General features: G+C 45.5%; 1 protein-coding gene across 5 annotated transcripts in view; it reads right to left on the minus strand.

Annotated features, from left to right (window-relative positions):
* Positions 1 to 15,151, minus strand: part of LOC130275428 (transcription factor 20-like) — a 65,612-nt gene extending 50,461 nt beyond the window's left edge. Inside the window, exons 1-3 of one of the 5 annotated variants that reach the window (XM_056523380.1) lie at positions 14,725 to 15,151; positions 13,173 to 13,347; positions 7,229 to 12,659 (exon numbers count right to left, since the gene is read on the minus strand). In XM_056523380.1, coding sequence (XP_056379355.1) covers positions 7,229 to 12,640 — 5,412 coding nt within the window. In that variant the 5' untranslated portion in view covers positions 12,641 to 12,659; positions 13,173 to 13,347; positions 14,725 to 15,151. Of the gene's footprint in view, positions 1 to 7,228; positions 12,660 to 13,172; positions 13,348 to 14,701 lie in introns of all 5 variants that reach the window. The other 4 variants (XM_056523381.1, XM_056523378.1, XM_056523379.1 and 1 more) reach the window with 4 other exon arrangements.
* Positions 15,152 to 18,127: the final 2,976 nt, after the last annotated feature.

The following is an 18,127-nucleotide window of genomic DNA, read 5'->3' on the forward strand; positions in this document are numbered from 1 at the left end:
GACACCACTCAGTGTTGTAAACGAATGCCAGTTGCTGCACAGAGATCCCACTGCTGCCCCCCCCCCCCCCCCCCCGTAATCAGACATCTTATCCCCTGTCCTTCGGATAGGGGTTAAGATGTCTAGCAGCGGAGTACCCCTTTAAATGGTAATTTTCTGGCTCCAATATGAAGCTGTATTGGGGTAATTTTTTTTTCCCCCATTCCATTTTTTGATATGATCAAAATAACCAGTTATGGCATTTAATTATTTGTTCCTTTATGCCATTTACCATGTGGTTTCATTAAGGTTATATTTTAATAGTTCAGACATTTCTGCATGGGTCGATACTAGGGATCGACCGATATCGGTTTTTAGGGCCGATACCGATAACCGGTAGAGGTTAGGGCCGATAGCCGATAACTTATACCGATATTCCGGTATAAGTTATCAGCTATTTATCCCCCTGCGAGCGGGCGCTTTAAAATCAATGCACTGCAGTGGCTTTTGCTGTGCCATAGGCCGCCGCCACCCGCTTCTCTCCCCCTGCCTGTCCGGGGGTCCTGAGACCTATCACTGCCACCGCTCCCCCGCCGCGCCTAGGGGTGCCTCCAGCTGTTGCAACAGCTGGAGGGCCTACTGTAGGTATAGTATATTATACATTATACCCCTGTCCATCCCAGAACCCTGACTCACCTTCCCAGTTGTTGCAGGGACCGTCCGGGGAGCGTGGTCCGGGCCATCCATCCTTCCTGTAGTGTCCGGCGGAATTCCGGGTGGGGGGGTGAACCGGTCCGGGCTGTCCTTCTCCGGGGTCCTCTTCTCCACTCCAGGCAGGCTGAAGCCTAGTAACGCTGCATAGACGCCGCTGCGCAGCATTACTAGGCTGGAGCCTGCCCGGAGTGGAGAAGAGGACCCCCGGAGAAGGACAGCCCGGACCGGTTCACCCTTCACCCGGAATGCCACCGGACACTACAGGAAGGATGGATGGCCCGGACCACCCCCATTATGGGTAAGTTTAATTTTTATTGACTCGGAGGGTGGGGGAGGGGCCCGACCGGTATAGCGGTATGGGCAAAAATCCATACCGTGGGAGGAAAAAAAAAAACGGTATCCGGTTCATACCGGTATACCACCCAGCACTACGGTGGGGGGGGTGCGACGCGTTGGGTCGGTCACGGTGGGGGCGGTGCGGGGCATTAACGGCAAGGTAATTGCCGATACCGATAATGCCCAAAATCGTGATTATCGGCCATACCGATAATCGGTCGATCCCTAGTCGATACCAAATATAATTTATGGGGTTTCCTTTGTTACTTTTTATTTGAAAAATTTGAAAAGGGGGGGGGGGGGGCTATAATTTAGTTTTATATTTGTAAAAACATTTTTTTTTTTTACTTTTTATTTATTTAAGTTCCCCTATGGGACTTCTATAAGCAATCACTTGCATTGAACAGATTTTTCTGTGCTCGGCTAGTACATGCTGCCTATGGATTTCGAAATACCTCGGGCTGCCATGACAACCGGTCTGCTCCCCATTATTTTGTCACGAGAAAGCGATCTGTCCACTAAAACCACCAAACATTACTGTTAAATGCCATGGTCAGTTTTGAAAGCAGCATACACTCCATACACTGTTAACCCCTTAAGGACCACAGGTTCTCTAATTTTTGCACTTAAGTTTTTTCCTTCTCACCTTCAATAAAAAAATCATAACGCTTTCAATTTTTCACCTACAGACCCATATGAGGGCTTGTTTTTTTGCACCACCAATTTTACTTTGACATCAATTATTTCACCAATTAAATTGAAAAAAAAAATTAAAATAAATAAGCCGCATTTTGTAATTTTAGGGGTTTCTAAATCTACGCAGATCGCTATTTTGTAAAAATTACAGCTTATCCTAATTCTGTAGGTCCATCAGTACCATGTTCGTTTCGATGGAACTTTTTGATCATTTATTTTAATTTTTTATGTAAGCACCATTGACCGTGCGGTTTAATTAACGTTATATTTTTATAGTTCAGACATTTACGCATGCAGCAATACCACACGTTTATATATATATTTTTATATGGAATTTGGGAAAAGGTGGGCGATATAAACTTTTAATAAGGAAGGAGTTAATGGGTGTTTTTAAAACTTTTATTCAACTTTTTTTCTTTTTCTTAAATGTGCCTTTAGAAGCCGCTGTCTACAGCGGCGATCTAAAAGGGGTAATAGCCGGCCGCGGCAAGTGCTACAAAAATCAGCTGGGGGCCGGACAGAATGGTGCGGGCTCAAGTCGGGAGCCCGCGCCATACATGGTTTACGACACAAGGACGTGTTTACAGAGTCAATTGGTTAAAGAGGTATTCCTGGAATTTATTTGAATATGTAACAGGGGCTGTAAAGTTAAGGACCAAGCCCATTTTCACCTTAAGGACCGGAGCTTTTTTTGCACATCCGACCACTGTCACTTTAAGCATTAATAACTCTGGGATGCTTTTACTTATACATTTGATTCTGAGACAGTTTTTCCTGACATTCTACTTTAACATAGTGATACATTTTCTTTGATACATTTTCTGAAATTTGTCAAAAATTTCATGAAAAATTTGATAATTTAGCTTTTTTTTTTTCTCTTTTTTCTTTATTTTTTTTATAACTTTGAAGCTCTGCTTGTAAGGAAAAAAGACATGCCAAACAAAGGAGATATATATATATTCACATGTTTCACAGGAATAGCAGCAAAGTGAAGGAGAAAATTCAAGATTTTCATTTCTTACACTCGCATGTTCTTGTAGACTCAGTTTTTGAATTTTGAAGGGGTAAAAGGGGAGAAATCCCCCCAAAATTTGTAACCCAAGTTACAAGTAAGGAAATACCTCATGTGTGTATGTGAAGTGTTCAGCGGGCGCAGTAGAGGGCTCAGAAGGGAAGGAGCGACAATGAGATTTTGGAGAGTGTGTTTTCCTGAAATGTTTTTTTTTTTTTTGTCACATTTAGGAAGCCCCTATGGTGCCAGAACAGCAAAAAAAAAAACAAAAAAAAAAAACGGCATACTATTTTGGAAACTACACTCCTCAAGGAACGTAACAAGGGGAACAGTGAGCCTTAACACCCCACAGATGTTTGATAAATGTGAAAAGGAAAATTTTAATTTTTTACACTAAAATGCTGGGGTTACCTCAAATTTTCATAAGTGGTAATAGGAGAAAATGTTCCCGTAAATTTGTAAATACATTTCTTCAGAGTAAGGACAAACCTCATATTTTGACGTAAACTGCTCTGCAGGTGCACACCAGGTCCCAGAAGAACAGGAGCGCCAATCAGCTTTTGGAGAATTTTGTCAGGGGCCTTGAGCATTTAAAGGGTAGCTCACACCGTCCATTTTTTTTCTGTCCCTGCCTATTGCCCATCTATCCCTAACCCCCTCCCTGCCTTTACATTTTTTTTTTACTATATTCAAAATGCGTTTGTCTGCCTGGTAGTGTGCTCACTACCAGGCAGACTTTCCCAGCACGCACAACCTCCCTGATGCCTGCTGGGGCCGACATTTCCGCCCTTAGTTCACTATACAGGGTGCCTCCAGCTGTTTCGCCACTACAACTACCAGCTTGCCCTGACATCTACTGACTGTCAGGGCATGCTGGGAGTTGAAGTGGTGAAACAACTGGAGGCACCCTGTGTAGGAAACAATAAGCTTGTTAGCGCCGCGGCACTACCCCAAACCCCGCCCCCCCTGCCCACGGTTGAAATCAAAAGTTGCCGTAGCGCTACCCCGGGAACTGGACATTTGGCCCAGGCGGGTGTTCCCCAAATTAATTTTCCAGGAACGGATGAAGTGTACTATTGGGGGGGGGGGGGGGGGGGGGTTATGAAAATTGCTATTTGACTACTGATATGCCAATTATGTTCCCAGAATGATGACCCAGAGCATAGTCAAAAGTAAAAAAATTATGCCCGCCACTAACCATCATTCTGGGAACCTGTTGCCTCAAATGCACATATCGCTCAGGTGGAAAGAGCGCTGCGAATTTGAGGAAACACAAAAAATATCCCGATGCTAGTCACTCAGTGACCAATGACCCATTTTTGAAAAAATACAGCCAGAGGCTTTTTTATTTGTTTTTAAATAAGAGTTTTGGGAAATTTAGTGGTTTATGGGGTTAAAATTTGGAATGTACTCTGGACTTGGACATTGGGGTCAAATTATGGGAAATTAAAATGAAAAGGTAAAATTTAGTACTGCATGGAAGTGTGATACTCCCTGAAGCAGTTTTTAATGCAGAGGCCCGGATGTTCGGGGCAAGTGTCAAATTGATAGGTTGTGTCCTTCCATATTCCCCTCTTGTGACACACTGCATTTTTTTCTGGGATCCTGGCATCTACAGTCATGGCTGTAAATGATGGTTCCCCTGAAATTTTTCAAGAAAATGAAGTATCTCTCACAGAAAAGGATTGCAGTAACACATGTTTTGCTATACACATGTTTATTCCCTTTGTGTGTATTTGAACTAAACCAAAAGAGAGAGGAAAAATGCAAATGGGTCAGGTCACCAAACTCCCAAAATGATCTGGACAAAATTATTGGCACCCTTAACTTAATACTTGGTTGCACACCCATTGGAAAAAATAACTGAAATTAGTCACTTCCTATAACCATCAATAAGCTTCTTACACCTCTCAGCCGGAATGTTGGACCACTCTTCCTTTGCAAACTGCTCTAGGTCTCTCTTACTGGAAGGCGCCTTTTACCAACAGCAAGATCTCTCCACAGGGGATCAATGGGATTTAGATCTGGACTCATTGCTGCCACTTCAGAACTCTCCAGCACTTTGTTGCCATCCATTTCTGGGGGCTTCTTGATGTATGTTTGGGGTCATTGTCCTGCTGGAAGACCCAAGATCTCGGACACAAACCCAGCTTTCTGACACTGGGCTGTACAGTGCGACCCAAAATCCATTGGTAATCTTCAGATTTCATGATGCCTTGTATACATTCAAGGCACCCAGTGCCAGAGGCAGCAAAACAACCCCAAAACATCACTGAACCTCCACCATATTTCACTGTAGGTACTGTGTTTGTTTCTTTGTAGGCCTCATTCTGTTTTCAGTAAACAGAAGAATGATGTGCTTTATTAATGATGTGCTTTATTAAAAAGCTCTATCTTGGTCTCATCTGTCCACAAGATTTTTTTCCCCAGAAGGAAAATACAGTCTTGCTTATTTAAGTCTCTGTGTCAGCAGTGGGGTCCTCCTGGGTCTCCTGCCATAACGTTTTATTTAAATTTAAATGTCGACGGATTGTTTGCGCTGACACTGATGCCCCCCGAGCCTGCAGGACAGCTTGAATATCTCTGGAACTTGTTTGGGGCTGATTATCCACCATTCGGACTATCCTGCGTTGACACCTTTCATCAATTCTTCTCCTCCGTCCACGCCCAGGGAGATTAGCTACAGTGCCATGGGTTGCAAACTTCTTGATAATGTTGCGCACTGTGGACAAAGGCAAATCTAGATCTCTGGAGATGGACTTGTAACCTTGAGATGGTTGATATTTTTCCACAATTTTGGTTCTCAAGTCCTCAGACAGTTCTCTCTTTCTGTTATCCATGCTTAGTGTGGCGCACACACAGACACATGATGCAAAGACTAAGTGAACTTCTCTCCTTTTATCTGCTTTCAGGTGTGATTTTTATATTGCCCACATCTGTTACTTGCCCCAGGTGAGTTTAAAGGAGCATCACATGCTTGAAACAATCTTATATTTCCACAATTTTGAAAGGGTGCCAATAATTTTGTCCAGCCCATTTTTGGAGTGACATTATGTCCAATTTGCCCCTCAATGCAAGCCTACGGGAGGGGGCGTGACAGCCATCACGCCCCCTCCCATAGGCTTGCATTGACGGGCGGAACGTCACACGCCGCCGGCCCGGTGGTCGCCTGTAATCAGTCCCGGAGCGAACACGCTACAGGGACTGATTACAAAGGGTGCCGCGTGCAAGATCCCAGGGGTCCCCAGCGGTGGGACTCCCGCGATCAGGCATCTTATCCCCTATCCTTTGGATAGGGGAAAAGATGTTTAAGCACCGGAGAACCCCTTTAAATCTGTTTCTATTTCCTATAAAATTATTTAAATTTTTTTTTTACATGGGGTGGCCATCTTGTCTAGACTGTTTATAAAAGGGATATCACAGCCCTTAAAACCTTATCCCCTATCCATAGAGATCTTGGGGGGGCCCAGAGGTCAATTATATACAGACTTGTTATGCGCTTTGTTTTTGCCTTCAGTCTAGACTGCTCATGGCAATGTGTTACCTAGACAGTGCTCCAGAGCGGCACATCTCCCTCTCTCTCATAGCAATAGATAAATATATATATATATATATATATATATATATATATATATATATATATATATATATATATATCCCCCTCTATGAGAGAGTTGTAGTTTTTCAAAAAAAAAAAAAAAAAAAATCGTTTTATATATAGATTTATATATTAAAAAAATTGCTCTCTCTGTATGTTAACACAGCTGATTATTTCATTAGTATAATGGAGCTGGAAAGCCTTTTCATTTTGTGACATTCTCCCTTGCTGTGTATAACTTTTGAATTTTTCTGTGTTATTGTCTACCTTGTCTTCCCCCCCCCCCCCCCCATTTTTTTTTTTCAATAAAAATTTATAAATAAAAACTCCCACTTGCCTTGAGTCTAGTTGTACTAGGCTGCTCATCCTTGCCCTAGGTAAGTGTTTTCCTAACAGGGTGCCTCCAGCTGTTGCAAAACTACAACTTCCAGCATGCCCGGACAGCCAAAGGCTGTTTGTAGTCCTCAAATGCATTTATATTGTAATACATTTTTCTAAGATTAAAAAGCGATTTAAAACACAACTGAGCATAGATGATCATCAGAAGACAGGAGGGGATGGTGAATGAGCTGTTAGTTGAGGTCTCGACGAATTTCACGCAACTTGAGATTCTGCAACCTGTGATGTACGGAGATACAGAATTCTCCAAACTCCGGTGAACTACTGGATCCCCGACGGACCCAATCAAGTGAATGGGGTCCATCAGGACCAGAGTGTCTGTTTCCCTCCGACCTGTTTCAGGGTCTGTTCTATGCAACAAAAAAACGAGGCGAAAAGGACCCTGAACGGGACAGATGCAAACGGCAATACGAACATAGCCTTAGTTTAGTCACATTTAATTCACAAATAAACAGATTACTAGTCGTAAACGAAGACTTCTCCAGATTACTTACCATTTCTTTAGCAACATCACAAGCCTCCTGCAATCCATACAATCGTCCACAAACAAAGTAAACACCATTGGCCCAAAGGACACATGCCTCATGCATCCAGAATTCATTGCTGTCAAGAGGTAGCTGGGGAATCTGAAATCCTTGGTCAGGGACTCCATCTGCATTGACTGACCCACTAGAATCCAAAGAGAGCAGTTCACTAGAATCAGTGGTCTTCCTATGAGAAGGTACAGCAAGTCTTGAAGTACAGTCTCCTGAACGATTTCGGCGTTTGTAACGGAGGTGTGCAGACAAACTGCGCTGTTCCCTGGCTTGCTGTGGCAATTCTTCCTCTTCATCAGAGTCACTCTTAGATCCATCCAAAGTGTCTTTATGTCGAACCTTCACTTTCTGTGGGGTTTCGGATGATTTTTTGGGTGGTGGGTTTTTGGACAAAGTAGATGCATATTCCTGTGTGTAAAAAGGTCCAAATAGGTCACCAAAATTCTTGTAGTTTGCCCATTTCCCACAGAAACAGCAGACAAGGTGTCCGACTGAGGCAGATTCTGTCACAGCTGGCCCCAGTACCATGAAGCTTGAGGCTGGAAGAGCTTTCCTCTCAGAAGGTTGTGGAGATGTAGATCTTTGTTCCTTCCGTGCAGAAGTTTCTTTTCTCCATCTCTGCTCTTCCTCTTCAGCGTTGATAATAACACAGGCTAAGCCTAACTCCTCCTTGTTTTCCACATGAATATAGGGGAAAAAGGATTTGGGTTTGGTCTCCGTTTTGTCAAGAATTTGACTGGCATACTTCAATTTGATCTCTGGCTCTATGGGAGCCACTATAGGAGCTGCTTGCTTACCTCTCCTCCGCCTTGTGGTTCCAGGTTGCTTCCTTCTTTCCCTTCGCCTCCTTTTTGGTTTAGGCTCAGCCTCTATTTCTTGCTGTGATATAGACTGTGTTTGTTGCGGTAGAGGTGTCAGGTCTGTTGCAATAGGAGGCTGAAGCTGCTGCTGGTCCTGCACTTGTTGATGTACATTCTGCTGCTGTTGCTGAAGCTGTTGCTGCTGAAGCTGTTGCTTTTTTTGCTTGCTGACACTGCCGATGGGACGACCTCTCTTTTTTCCAGATGGAAAGTATCCTTTTGGAGGTATAATAGTTTGCTTGGGGGTTACGGGACACGGTGCAGTAACAACCTTCTCTTTATCGGGTGTCTCACGAGGTGGAGGCTGCGGCTCAGAGCTTTTCTGTTCGCTTTTTTGTTCCAAGGCTGGAGAGTTTTCTCCTGTTTCCAAATAATGGTTGGATGCTTGTTGTATTGAAGGTCCAGACTGCGGGAGGTCTTTGGTTTCCATAAATTGTTCTTCAATTTCTATTTTAATCTGTTTGTCATTGTTAGCAGGCCAAGCTTCAAAAGACTTTGGCGAAAGTCTCTTAATATTTAGAAAGTTTTTGTTAGTATCTGGCACAGCATCCACTGTTCTTTCAGTCGTCTCTTCTATAGTAGAACTACAAGCCTCAGAAGGCCTACCCTTGAGAGATAATATATCCTCAAGCGTTACAGGCTCAACAACAATGTCTGTGTTACTTGGAGTTGTGGTCCGCCGAACATTTGGAGATGTAATTTTCTGCACTATGGCTTCCAACTTAAGACCCCTTCCCTTGCGTGGAGGGAGAATTTTTGTCTTTGTTGGACTTGAAAGAGTCACTGCTGTAGGGCTCCTCTGCTCAGGACCAGATTTAGATTGTTCTTCTGCCGTAGACAAAAGTTCATTTTCATTTCCCCTTGGTGATCGATTGTGTGATGCAAGTGTCCTGTCACAAGCTTCTTTTGAAGAAGCAATAACATGTGCTTTATCATCAGGTAATTGTCTCTTGCTTGGAATGGGCGAGATGAAAGAACGCACTTTCCTTCTCATAATTAAGGGGTTATGGTGCGATGAGTCTTCAGGTCCTGAAGGACGATGAGCATTACACCCAGATTTAGAAAATTCAGTGGGTTCAACTTGCCTAGGACCATGTGTTTCATGATCCCTAATAGAGCTGAATGGCTTCTGATTTGCACTAGCTAGAGATCCAGATTTTTTAGCAGGCAAAGACTGTCGTCCAAGGTGCCAGCCCGTCGAGTCTCCTGGAGGAGTTTTTTGACTATTTTGTTTGAAGTCTCCAGCTGTTAATGTAGTAGAGGTACCTTCACTCATACGCATCTGGCGGCTGAAGTCTATGTTGCTGGGATCATGATATGAAGTTGGCTGGCTATAGGGCAACCCTTCATTTTCACTTCTACCAGGACTTCGCACATGAAAGGACTCCTGTCTCGGGCTCTTTCTCTGTAATTCCTGACGATGATGTGATGCTGAAAGGATAGCTTGAGCGGTGCTTCCCAACCACTCTTTGTATTCCTCTTGCTGATACATCTGTCTTTTGTAATGCAGAGAAGATGTAAATGATGGATGAGGCTCCCCATAAGAACTTGATCTTGAGTTAGTATGGTAAGCAAGGGCAGAGGCATCAGCATTCTGGAAAAAAGCAGAGTACAAAGCCTCTCTACTTGCTCGCTCAGAAAGACTCATTGTCGGAGTCACGTGATGAATGTCTGTTGCGCCACGACTTCTTCCGAGAGACTTTAGCTTATCACCGAGATCGTGAGATTGCGCAGGTGATCTTCCTCGAGATCCTACTCTCCCAGGTCCTCTTTTGGGATTAGTTGAACGGCCGTGAGAGCTATATTCTTGATTGGAGTCAAAGGTCATTGATCGAGGACTTGCATTTCCTCTGGGTGAATCTTTAGAGCCATATGGAATACATTGCTCTACTGTTCGTCTTCTGATCATCTTTGTGGAATCTGTATCTTCAGCCTTAGCAATTCCACTTTGGCTACTAGACTTTTCTAAAGACAACATCCCACTAGGCAAAATGACAGATTGGCCAGCTCTGCCATCCTGTGATCTTTCTTGAGTAGAGTCAATATGATGAGAACTAGCTGGATCCCGCATAAGCTGCCTAAGTGGGGAGATGTCACAGATAACAGATCTTCTTTCAGAGGGACCACTAATGGGTTCATGACAGGGAGCTGGAGGTTCGCCCTCATACTTTCTGGTGTTAGGATACTCTGCCAAATTGATATGTTTTATTTCTGATGTGTGTTTCCTATCCCACTGTCCCCAATGCGTGGATTCTAATTGTGGTGTTAAAGTCTTTTCCGGCATGCTGCGATTAGGCTGCTCATTGGCCTGGCTCATGAGAACATTGGGCCTTAATGGTACGTCAGGACTTTCAGTAACTGGAGGTTGTTCTTGAGCATTTCTTACATATCTTCTTTCTTGCTGATGGTGCCCTTGAAGGAATTCTTGCAAAAGGCTTGGATACTTATCATTTCTTCCTGTTTTCCTGTCGCTCTGCCCTCCAAAAGTTCCAGCATCAGAATTTTTAGGCTGTTGGGCCAAACTGGAAGTATTTCGAGAAATAGATGGTGCTTCCTTGAATCCAAATCCAGCTCCCACAGGAGATTTATCAGTTTCTATTAAAGGTTCATTAACTCCTGTAGAAGAGCTAGCATCAACAGTAATAGGTTCTCCATTCTGGGGATTGAGACAGGTCTCAGTATCTTCCTCTTTTGTTATTTCAGACTGTTCGGGCTCTGGTGATGGATCATCATCATCATCCTCCTCCTCCTCCTCCTCATTGTTGTTAGCCACTGTTGGAGCCTCATCAACTAATTTCTCTGATCTATTCGTCACAGTTTCAGTTGAGACAATAACTCCCACTGCCTTTTCACTTGCCTTGGAAATTTCCGGATAGCTTTTTGCTGGCTCTGGCACTGTATCAACATCCTGAACAGTGGTCTTTCCTGAAGGTTCATTTTGCCAAGTGTGGGCAGGTGAAGGTGGCATTTCTGATGGAGGCCCTTTATAGCCTGCTTCTGAGCTAGTGCTCTGGCCACTTAGCTGTCGTACCCGTTCACCTGGATCACCTGAACTACTAGAACAGCTGCCATCTAGTGACTCGGCCATTGGAGACTTCAGCTGCTCCTCAGCTTGGGATGAGGTTTCAGAGTTGGCACAGCTGTCAGTTTTCCGAGAAGTACGTTTGCCACCTTTCTTGTGAGTTGCTAAAGCATCAGAAAGTAACATATGTTGAACTGTATTGGGTAAGTTTGCAACCTGACTGCTGAGTGCACTAAGACTACTCAGACCTGGATCTGTTACATGCTTTTCAGTTGGACCTTCTACGCCAAAACCTTTAAAACTTGTAATCTGCGCGTTAGGACTTAACTGTGGCATCACTGGCAATATACGGTTTCTGGATTGAAGTGGGACATTTCCTTGACCACACTGGATGTTTTCACTGCTGGTCATAAGTGGTGATGGAGTAGAGCTGCAAGTTGGAGACTGAACTACAGAAGGAGCTGGAGAAGGATTGGAGATGGGGCTAAAGTTCTGCTGAAACTGCATGGGCGATCGTACAGGAACTTCAGATTGATTATACTGTCCAAGCTGATTTTGAGTAAGTAACTTAGAAGAGTTTGGGAACTGCATTAAAGGGGAAGCACTCTGCTGCTGTCCCTGACTTCCTCCTTGAGGCATCTTAGCTGTCTCAAAGTTTTTCAAGTGCTGGCTGGTAAAACTACTATATGCTTGTTGAGTCCCATAGGAGGATCCAGACATATGACTCTCATATGGAGAGCTAGTACCTCCAGGGCTGTAGCCTTCATAGTTTGCTCCCGATTGGCCAAACCTCTGAGGATAGGAACTAGATGAGGATCCTTGTGAGGCCTGATAATGTTGAGCAAACTGTCCCATCCGAAGGGCATAACCAGGAGAGTTGAGATTGGCTGAACGCTGAATCTGCTGTAGATGTGAGGTTCCTGTGGATGCAGGTGGGTTACCAGCAGGAGAAATAGGCTGATGTGACTGATAAAGTTGATGTCTCAGCTGCTGGCTAGCAACGTGTGATGAATATTGTCCACTACCTGGAGAGAATGATCCGGGAAAATCCTGTGAGTACTGAGAAAGACTAGCTGAAGAAGAATGCTGTCCCGCAAATTGGCTGGGGTGACTCTCTCTCCCATAGGGACTGCTGTAGCCTGTGCTGCTGGTACTGCTGTTTCCTTGGGGTGGACCATAACTTTGTACTGGACCAGGTAGTCGCCGTTGTTGTGTCTGCCCCCCTGGGGTGCCAGCTTCTTTGCTGCCTAGGTAATAGATATCGCCTGACTCTTTGCGGTAAGATTGATAATTTTGTAGACTAGGATTTTCTCCTGGAGCTATAGCAGTAGGAGTGGCTGTCCCGCTTCTACGTCCACCATAGCCACCTTGGAATATATGAGCCTGTTGTCGGGGACTTAGCTCCTCCAGCCTTGGGGCTCCATGAGATTCTGGTGGATAAGTTGGGGGGTTTCCATGGTAGTTACTCTGCTCTCGGTAGGACTGCATGATGCCAAGCTCTTCCTGCCTATAATAAAAAATATATATATATTTTATAATCATTGCAAATAAAATAAATACTATAAAGTATTAGAATAACTTTAATAAGGGTACTGGTGTTGAAGGGAAAAAAAAAAATCTATAATGCTAGAGTGGTAAAAAAACAAACTAATAACATACTTATCTACCACTGGTCCCTATACAGCACAAATTCTTCTGCTTCTGATTGTCTGTCGCTTGTCTCTTCAGCCTGCATCAGAGATGAGCGCTCAAAACAGGACCTGCCAATCAACCTGCCCGCTCAGCAAATCACTGGCCGCAGTCAATGGCTAAATGGGCAGCTCCTGCAACGAATGCTCATCTCAAGAGACAAGTGATGGAGCGATCAGAAGATCTTGAGCTGTAGGGGAGCCAGTGGTAGGTAAATAAAATAAAGAAAATGTCCTGCTGCCATTTGCTGACTCTGTAAGCCTGTCTGCTCTGCTACTATAAGCTGAAGATGAATCTCATAGATGTCCATATGTGCAGTTGTAGACTCTACCTCCAATAGAGACTGCTGAAGCCTGTGACGCCGGCAGTGCTGTGTCCTTGGGATGGACTATAACTTCGCACTATAAGTCAAGCTCTCTGTGTTTGCTTCCTTGCTGTCTAGACTTCCTGTTCTCCATTATTGGCCGAAGCTGCATCTCATTGACACCCTTCTCTGCAGTTATAGGCTTTAAAAGGATTATCAGAACTTTCTATATATTGCTGGAGCCACAATGACAATAAAAAAAATACACACTTCCCTACCCTGCTCCCTCTGAGGTGCCCCTGTGTAGTATTCCGGGCCCTCACTAAATGCTCTGGATACTACTTTCGAGAGACGCGTCATGGCAGTCATAGCCTGGTCAGCCAATCACTGACTAAGGTGGGACACCGCTGCAGCTGGTGATTGGCTGAGCACGCCATCACTAGTCTGTCCCAGAAATGGCAGTCCAAACGTTCAGTGGGGACCGGAAGACTTCACAGGAGGATTGCAAAGAGCGTGAGGTAGGCAACTAATGTGCATATCTTTGGAGGCTGCACCAAAGGCTCCTTTCACAAACCACATAACTCAGTGCCTCCTCCTCCCCTATACCTCCTCCTCCCATACCTCAGTGCCTCCTCCTCCTCCATACCTCAGTGCCATCTCCCTATAATACCTCAGTGCCTCCTCCTCCCCCCCATACCTCAGTGCCTCCTCCTCCCCCCCATACCTCAGTACCTCCTCCTCCCCCCCATACCTCAGTGCCTCCTCCTCCCCCCCATACCTCAGTGCCTCCTCCTCCCCCCCATACCTCAGTGCCTCCTCCTCCCCCCCATACCTCAGTGCCTCCTCCTCCCCCCCATACCTCAGTGCCTCCTCCTCCCCCCCATACCTCAGTGCCTCCTCCTCCCCCCATACCTCAGTGCCTCCTCCTCCCCCCCATACCTCAGTACCTCCTCCTCCCCCCCATACCTCAGTGCCTCCTCCTCCCCCCCATACCTCAGTGCCTCCTCCTCCCCCCCATACCTCAGTGCCTCCTCCTCCCCCCCCATATACCTCAGTGCCTCCTCCTCCCCCCTATACCTCAGTGCCTCCTCCTCCCCCCCCATATACCTCAGTGCCGCCTCCTCCCCCCCTATACCTCAGTGCTGCCTCCTCCCCCCCTAATACCTCAGTGCCGCCGCCTCCTCCTCCCCCCTCATATCTCAGTGCCTCCTCCTCCCCCCTATACCTCAGTGCCTCCTCCCCTATACCTCCCGCGCCCCCCCCACTACCTCAGTGCCTCCTCCCCCCCATACCTCAGTACCTCCCCCCCCATACCTCAGTACCTCCCCCCCATACCTCAGTACCTCCCCCCCCATACCTCAGTACCTCCTCCCCCCCTTCACTATACCTCAGTACCTCCTCCCCCCCCTCCCCTCCCCTCCATACCTCAGTACCTCCTCCTCCCCCCCTCACTATACCTCAGTACCTCCCCCCCCCCATACCTCAGTACCTCCTCCTCCCCCCCCTCCCTCAGTGCCTCCCCCTCCTCCCTCAGTGCCTCCCCCTCCCCCCCATACCTCAGTGCCATCGCCTATAATACCTCGGTGTCTCCTCCGCCTCACACATGACTGTCTCCCGCCTTCCTTCCTCCCTCGGTCTCCGTTCCTGCCGTCACGATGTCAGTAAGATGGATGCGCAGCCCTGACGTCTGGGCCGTGTAGACACCGCGCGGAGGAGAGGCGGCACCGCCCGGTACAGTCCCCGTCCTCTCCGGTATTACCTGCCAGTCCTCCGCCGCTCTCAGCTCTCTCTCATCACACACATCACGGCCATCCTCTGACATCACTTCCTGTATCTTCTAGGTCGCACTTTTTTTTCCCTTCACCCAGCTTTATTGTAGTGATGGCTGCTGGTGAATGAGCGGCCTGTGTGACCAATGGGAGGAGCGGCCTGTGTGACCAATGGGAGGGGCTCCCGAGCTCTACCACTGCTGACCACGCCCCTCCCTCAGTAAACCGCTATTAACCCCTTCATGGCGCAGCTATAACGCTTTTTTTTTAATCTATAAAACCAAATGAGGGCCTTTTTGTATGTGGAACTAATTTCTGCCGAAACAAGAAACAAAACAATTATGCCAGTGTCTCCCAAGCAGGGTGCCTCCAGCTGTTGCAAAACTACAACTCCCAGCAGGCCCGGACAGCCATTGGCTGTCCGGGCATGCTGGGAGTTGTAGCTTTGCAACAGCTGGAGGCACCCTGCTTGGGAGACACTGAATTACGCAATTCTGAAGGGGTTTCATTTTTGCGGTGCAATAAGGCTGACGTATTAACCCCATGTGGATGCTTTTTGCGCGACCAATTATACTTGGTAATGACACCTTTTATTTTACCATTAAATGTGCGACACAACCCAAAAATTATTATTTATGGTGGAAAATTGAAAAGAAAACGTGAATTTTGCGAATTTTGGAGGTTTTTGCTTTTGCGCAGTGCACTTTACGGTTAAAACAGACACATTCTCTTTATTCTGTGGGTTAATACGATTAAAACGATCCCCATGGTGATATCATTTACTATTATTGTACTTTAACACAATAAGTATGTGTAAATATTCTCTATTCTGACCCTATAACTTCCTTATTTTTCCGTATACGGTAATGGATGAGGGCTTATTTTTTGCGCCATGATTAGTAGTTTTTTTTATCTGTACTATTTTTGTGTATATATGACTTTTTGATCGCTTCCTATTCCATTTTTTTGGGGATGTGATATGACTGAAAATCAGCAATTCTGGACTTAGGTATTTTTGGAACGTTTACACGGTTTACTGTACATGATCATTATAATTTAACAGTTCGAACATTCCTGCACGTGGAAATTAAATTATATACATTTTTTTTTATTTATTTTTATAATTTTTTTAATTTGTATAATTGGAAAAGAGGGTGATTTAACGTTGCATTGGGGAAGGGGCCTATTCACTTTTATTAACTTATTATTACCCTTTTTTATTTACATTTTTGAGGCCCTATAGGAGATTTGAGGCCTGCCATTATTTATAGCAATGGCAGGCAATGTGATCGCTGATGTCCGCCATTAGCGGGGTGTCATAACCATTGATAGCAGCCGGGACCTGCAGTCTATGAAGCAAGAGCCGCACCTGCATCTGCTCAATCATCCGGATGGGGCTCAGGACGCACATGTACGTCGGGGTACACCTAGTGAGGGCTGGTGCAAGGATTTTTGCCACCCTAGGGGAAAGCTAATTTTGCACCCCACCCCCCTCCCCCTGACTCCGCCCTTTGACACACACTAACAAATACTGGGGTGACACACTGTAACAAATCTCCTCATATAATCTCCTTACTACTGGGGTGACACACAGTAACAAACCTCCTCTCTATGTAATCTCCTTACTACTGGGGTGACACACTGTAACAAACCTCCTCTCTATGTAATCTTCTTACTACTGGGGTGACACACTGTAACAAACCTCCTCTCTATGTAATCTCCTTACTACTGGGGTGATACACTGTAACAAACCTTCTCCTCATGTAATCTCCTTACTACTGGGGTGACACACTATAACAAACCTTCTCCTCATGTAATTACCTTACTACTGGGGCGACACTGTAACAAACCTTCTCCTCATGTAATCTCCTTACTACTGGGGTGACACACTGTAACAAACCTCCTCATGTAATCTCCTTACTACTGGGGTGACACACTGTAACAAACCCCCTCCTCATGTAATCACCTACTACTGGAGTGACACACTGTAACAAACCTCCTCCTCATGTAATCTCCTTACTACTGGGGTGACACACTGTAACAAACCTCCTCCTCAAGTAATCTCCTTACTACTGGGGTGATGCACTGTAACAAACCTCCTCCTCATGTAATCAACTTACTACTGGGGTGACACATTGGAACAAACCTCCTCCTCATGTAATCTCCTTACTACTGGGGTGACACACTGTAACAAACCTCCTCCTCATGTAATCACCTTACTACTGGGGTGACACACTGTAACAGACCTCCTCCTCATGTAATCTCCTTACTACTGGTGTGACACACTGTAACAACCCTCCTCCTCATGTAATCTTACTACTGGGATGACACACTGTAACAAACCTCCTCTCTATGTAATTATCTTACTACTGTGGCGACACTCTGAAACAAACCTCCTCCTCATGTAATCTCCTTACTTCTGGGGTGACACACTGTAACAAACCTCCTCCCCATGTAATCTTCTTACTACTGGGGTGAAACGCTGTAACATTCCCCTCCTCATGTAATTTCCTTACTACTGGGGTGACACATGAGGAGGAGGAGGTTTGTTACAGTGTGTCACCACAGTAGTAAGGAGATTACATGAGGAGGAGGAGGTTTGTTACAGTGTAATCTCCTTACTACTGGGGTGACACACTGTAACAAACCCCCTCCTCATGTAATTTCCTTACTACTGGGGTGACACACTGTAAGAAACCTCCTCCTCATATAATCTCCTTACTACTGGGGTGACACTCTGTAACAAACCCCCTCCTCATGTAATCTGCTTACTACTGGGGTGACACACTGTAAGAAACCTCCTCCTCATGTTATCCCCTTACTACTGGGGTGACACACTGTAACAAACCTCCTCTCTATGTAATTATCTTACTACTGGGGTGATACACTGTAACATTCCCCTCCTCATGTAATTTCCTTACTACTGGGGTGATACACTGTAACAAACCTTCTCCTCATGTAATCTCCTTACTACTGGGGCGACACTGTAACAAACCTCCTCCTCATGTAATCTCCTTACTACTGGGGTGACACACTTTAACAAACCTCCTCCTCATGTAATCACCTTACTACTGGGGTGACACATTGGAACAAACCTCCTCCTCATGTAATCTCCTTACTACTGGTGTGACACACGGTAACAACCCTCCTCCTCAAGTAATCACCTACTACTGGGGTGACACACTGTAACAAACCCCATCCTCATGTAATCTC

Source organism: Hyla sarda, chromosome 6, assembly GCF_029499605.1.
Source record: "Hyla sarda isolate aHylSar1 chromosome 6, aHylSar1.hap1, whole genome shotgun sequence".
In the NCBI taxonomy this organism is placed as follows: domain Eukaryota; kingdom Metazoa; phylum Chordata; class Amphibia; order Anura; family Hylidae; genus Hyla; species Hyla sarda.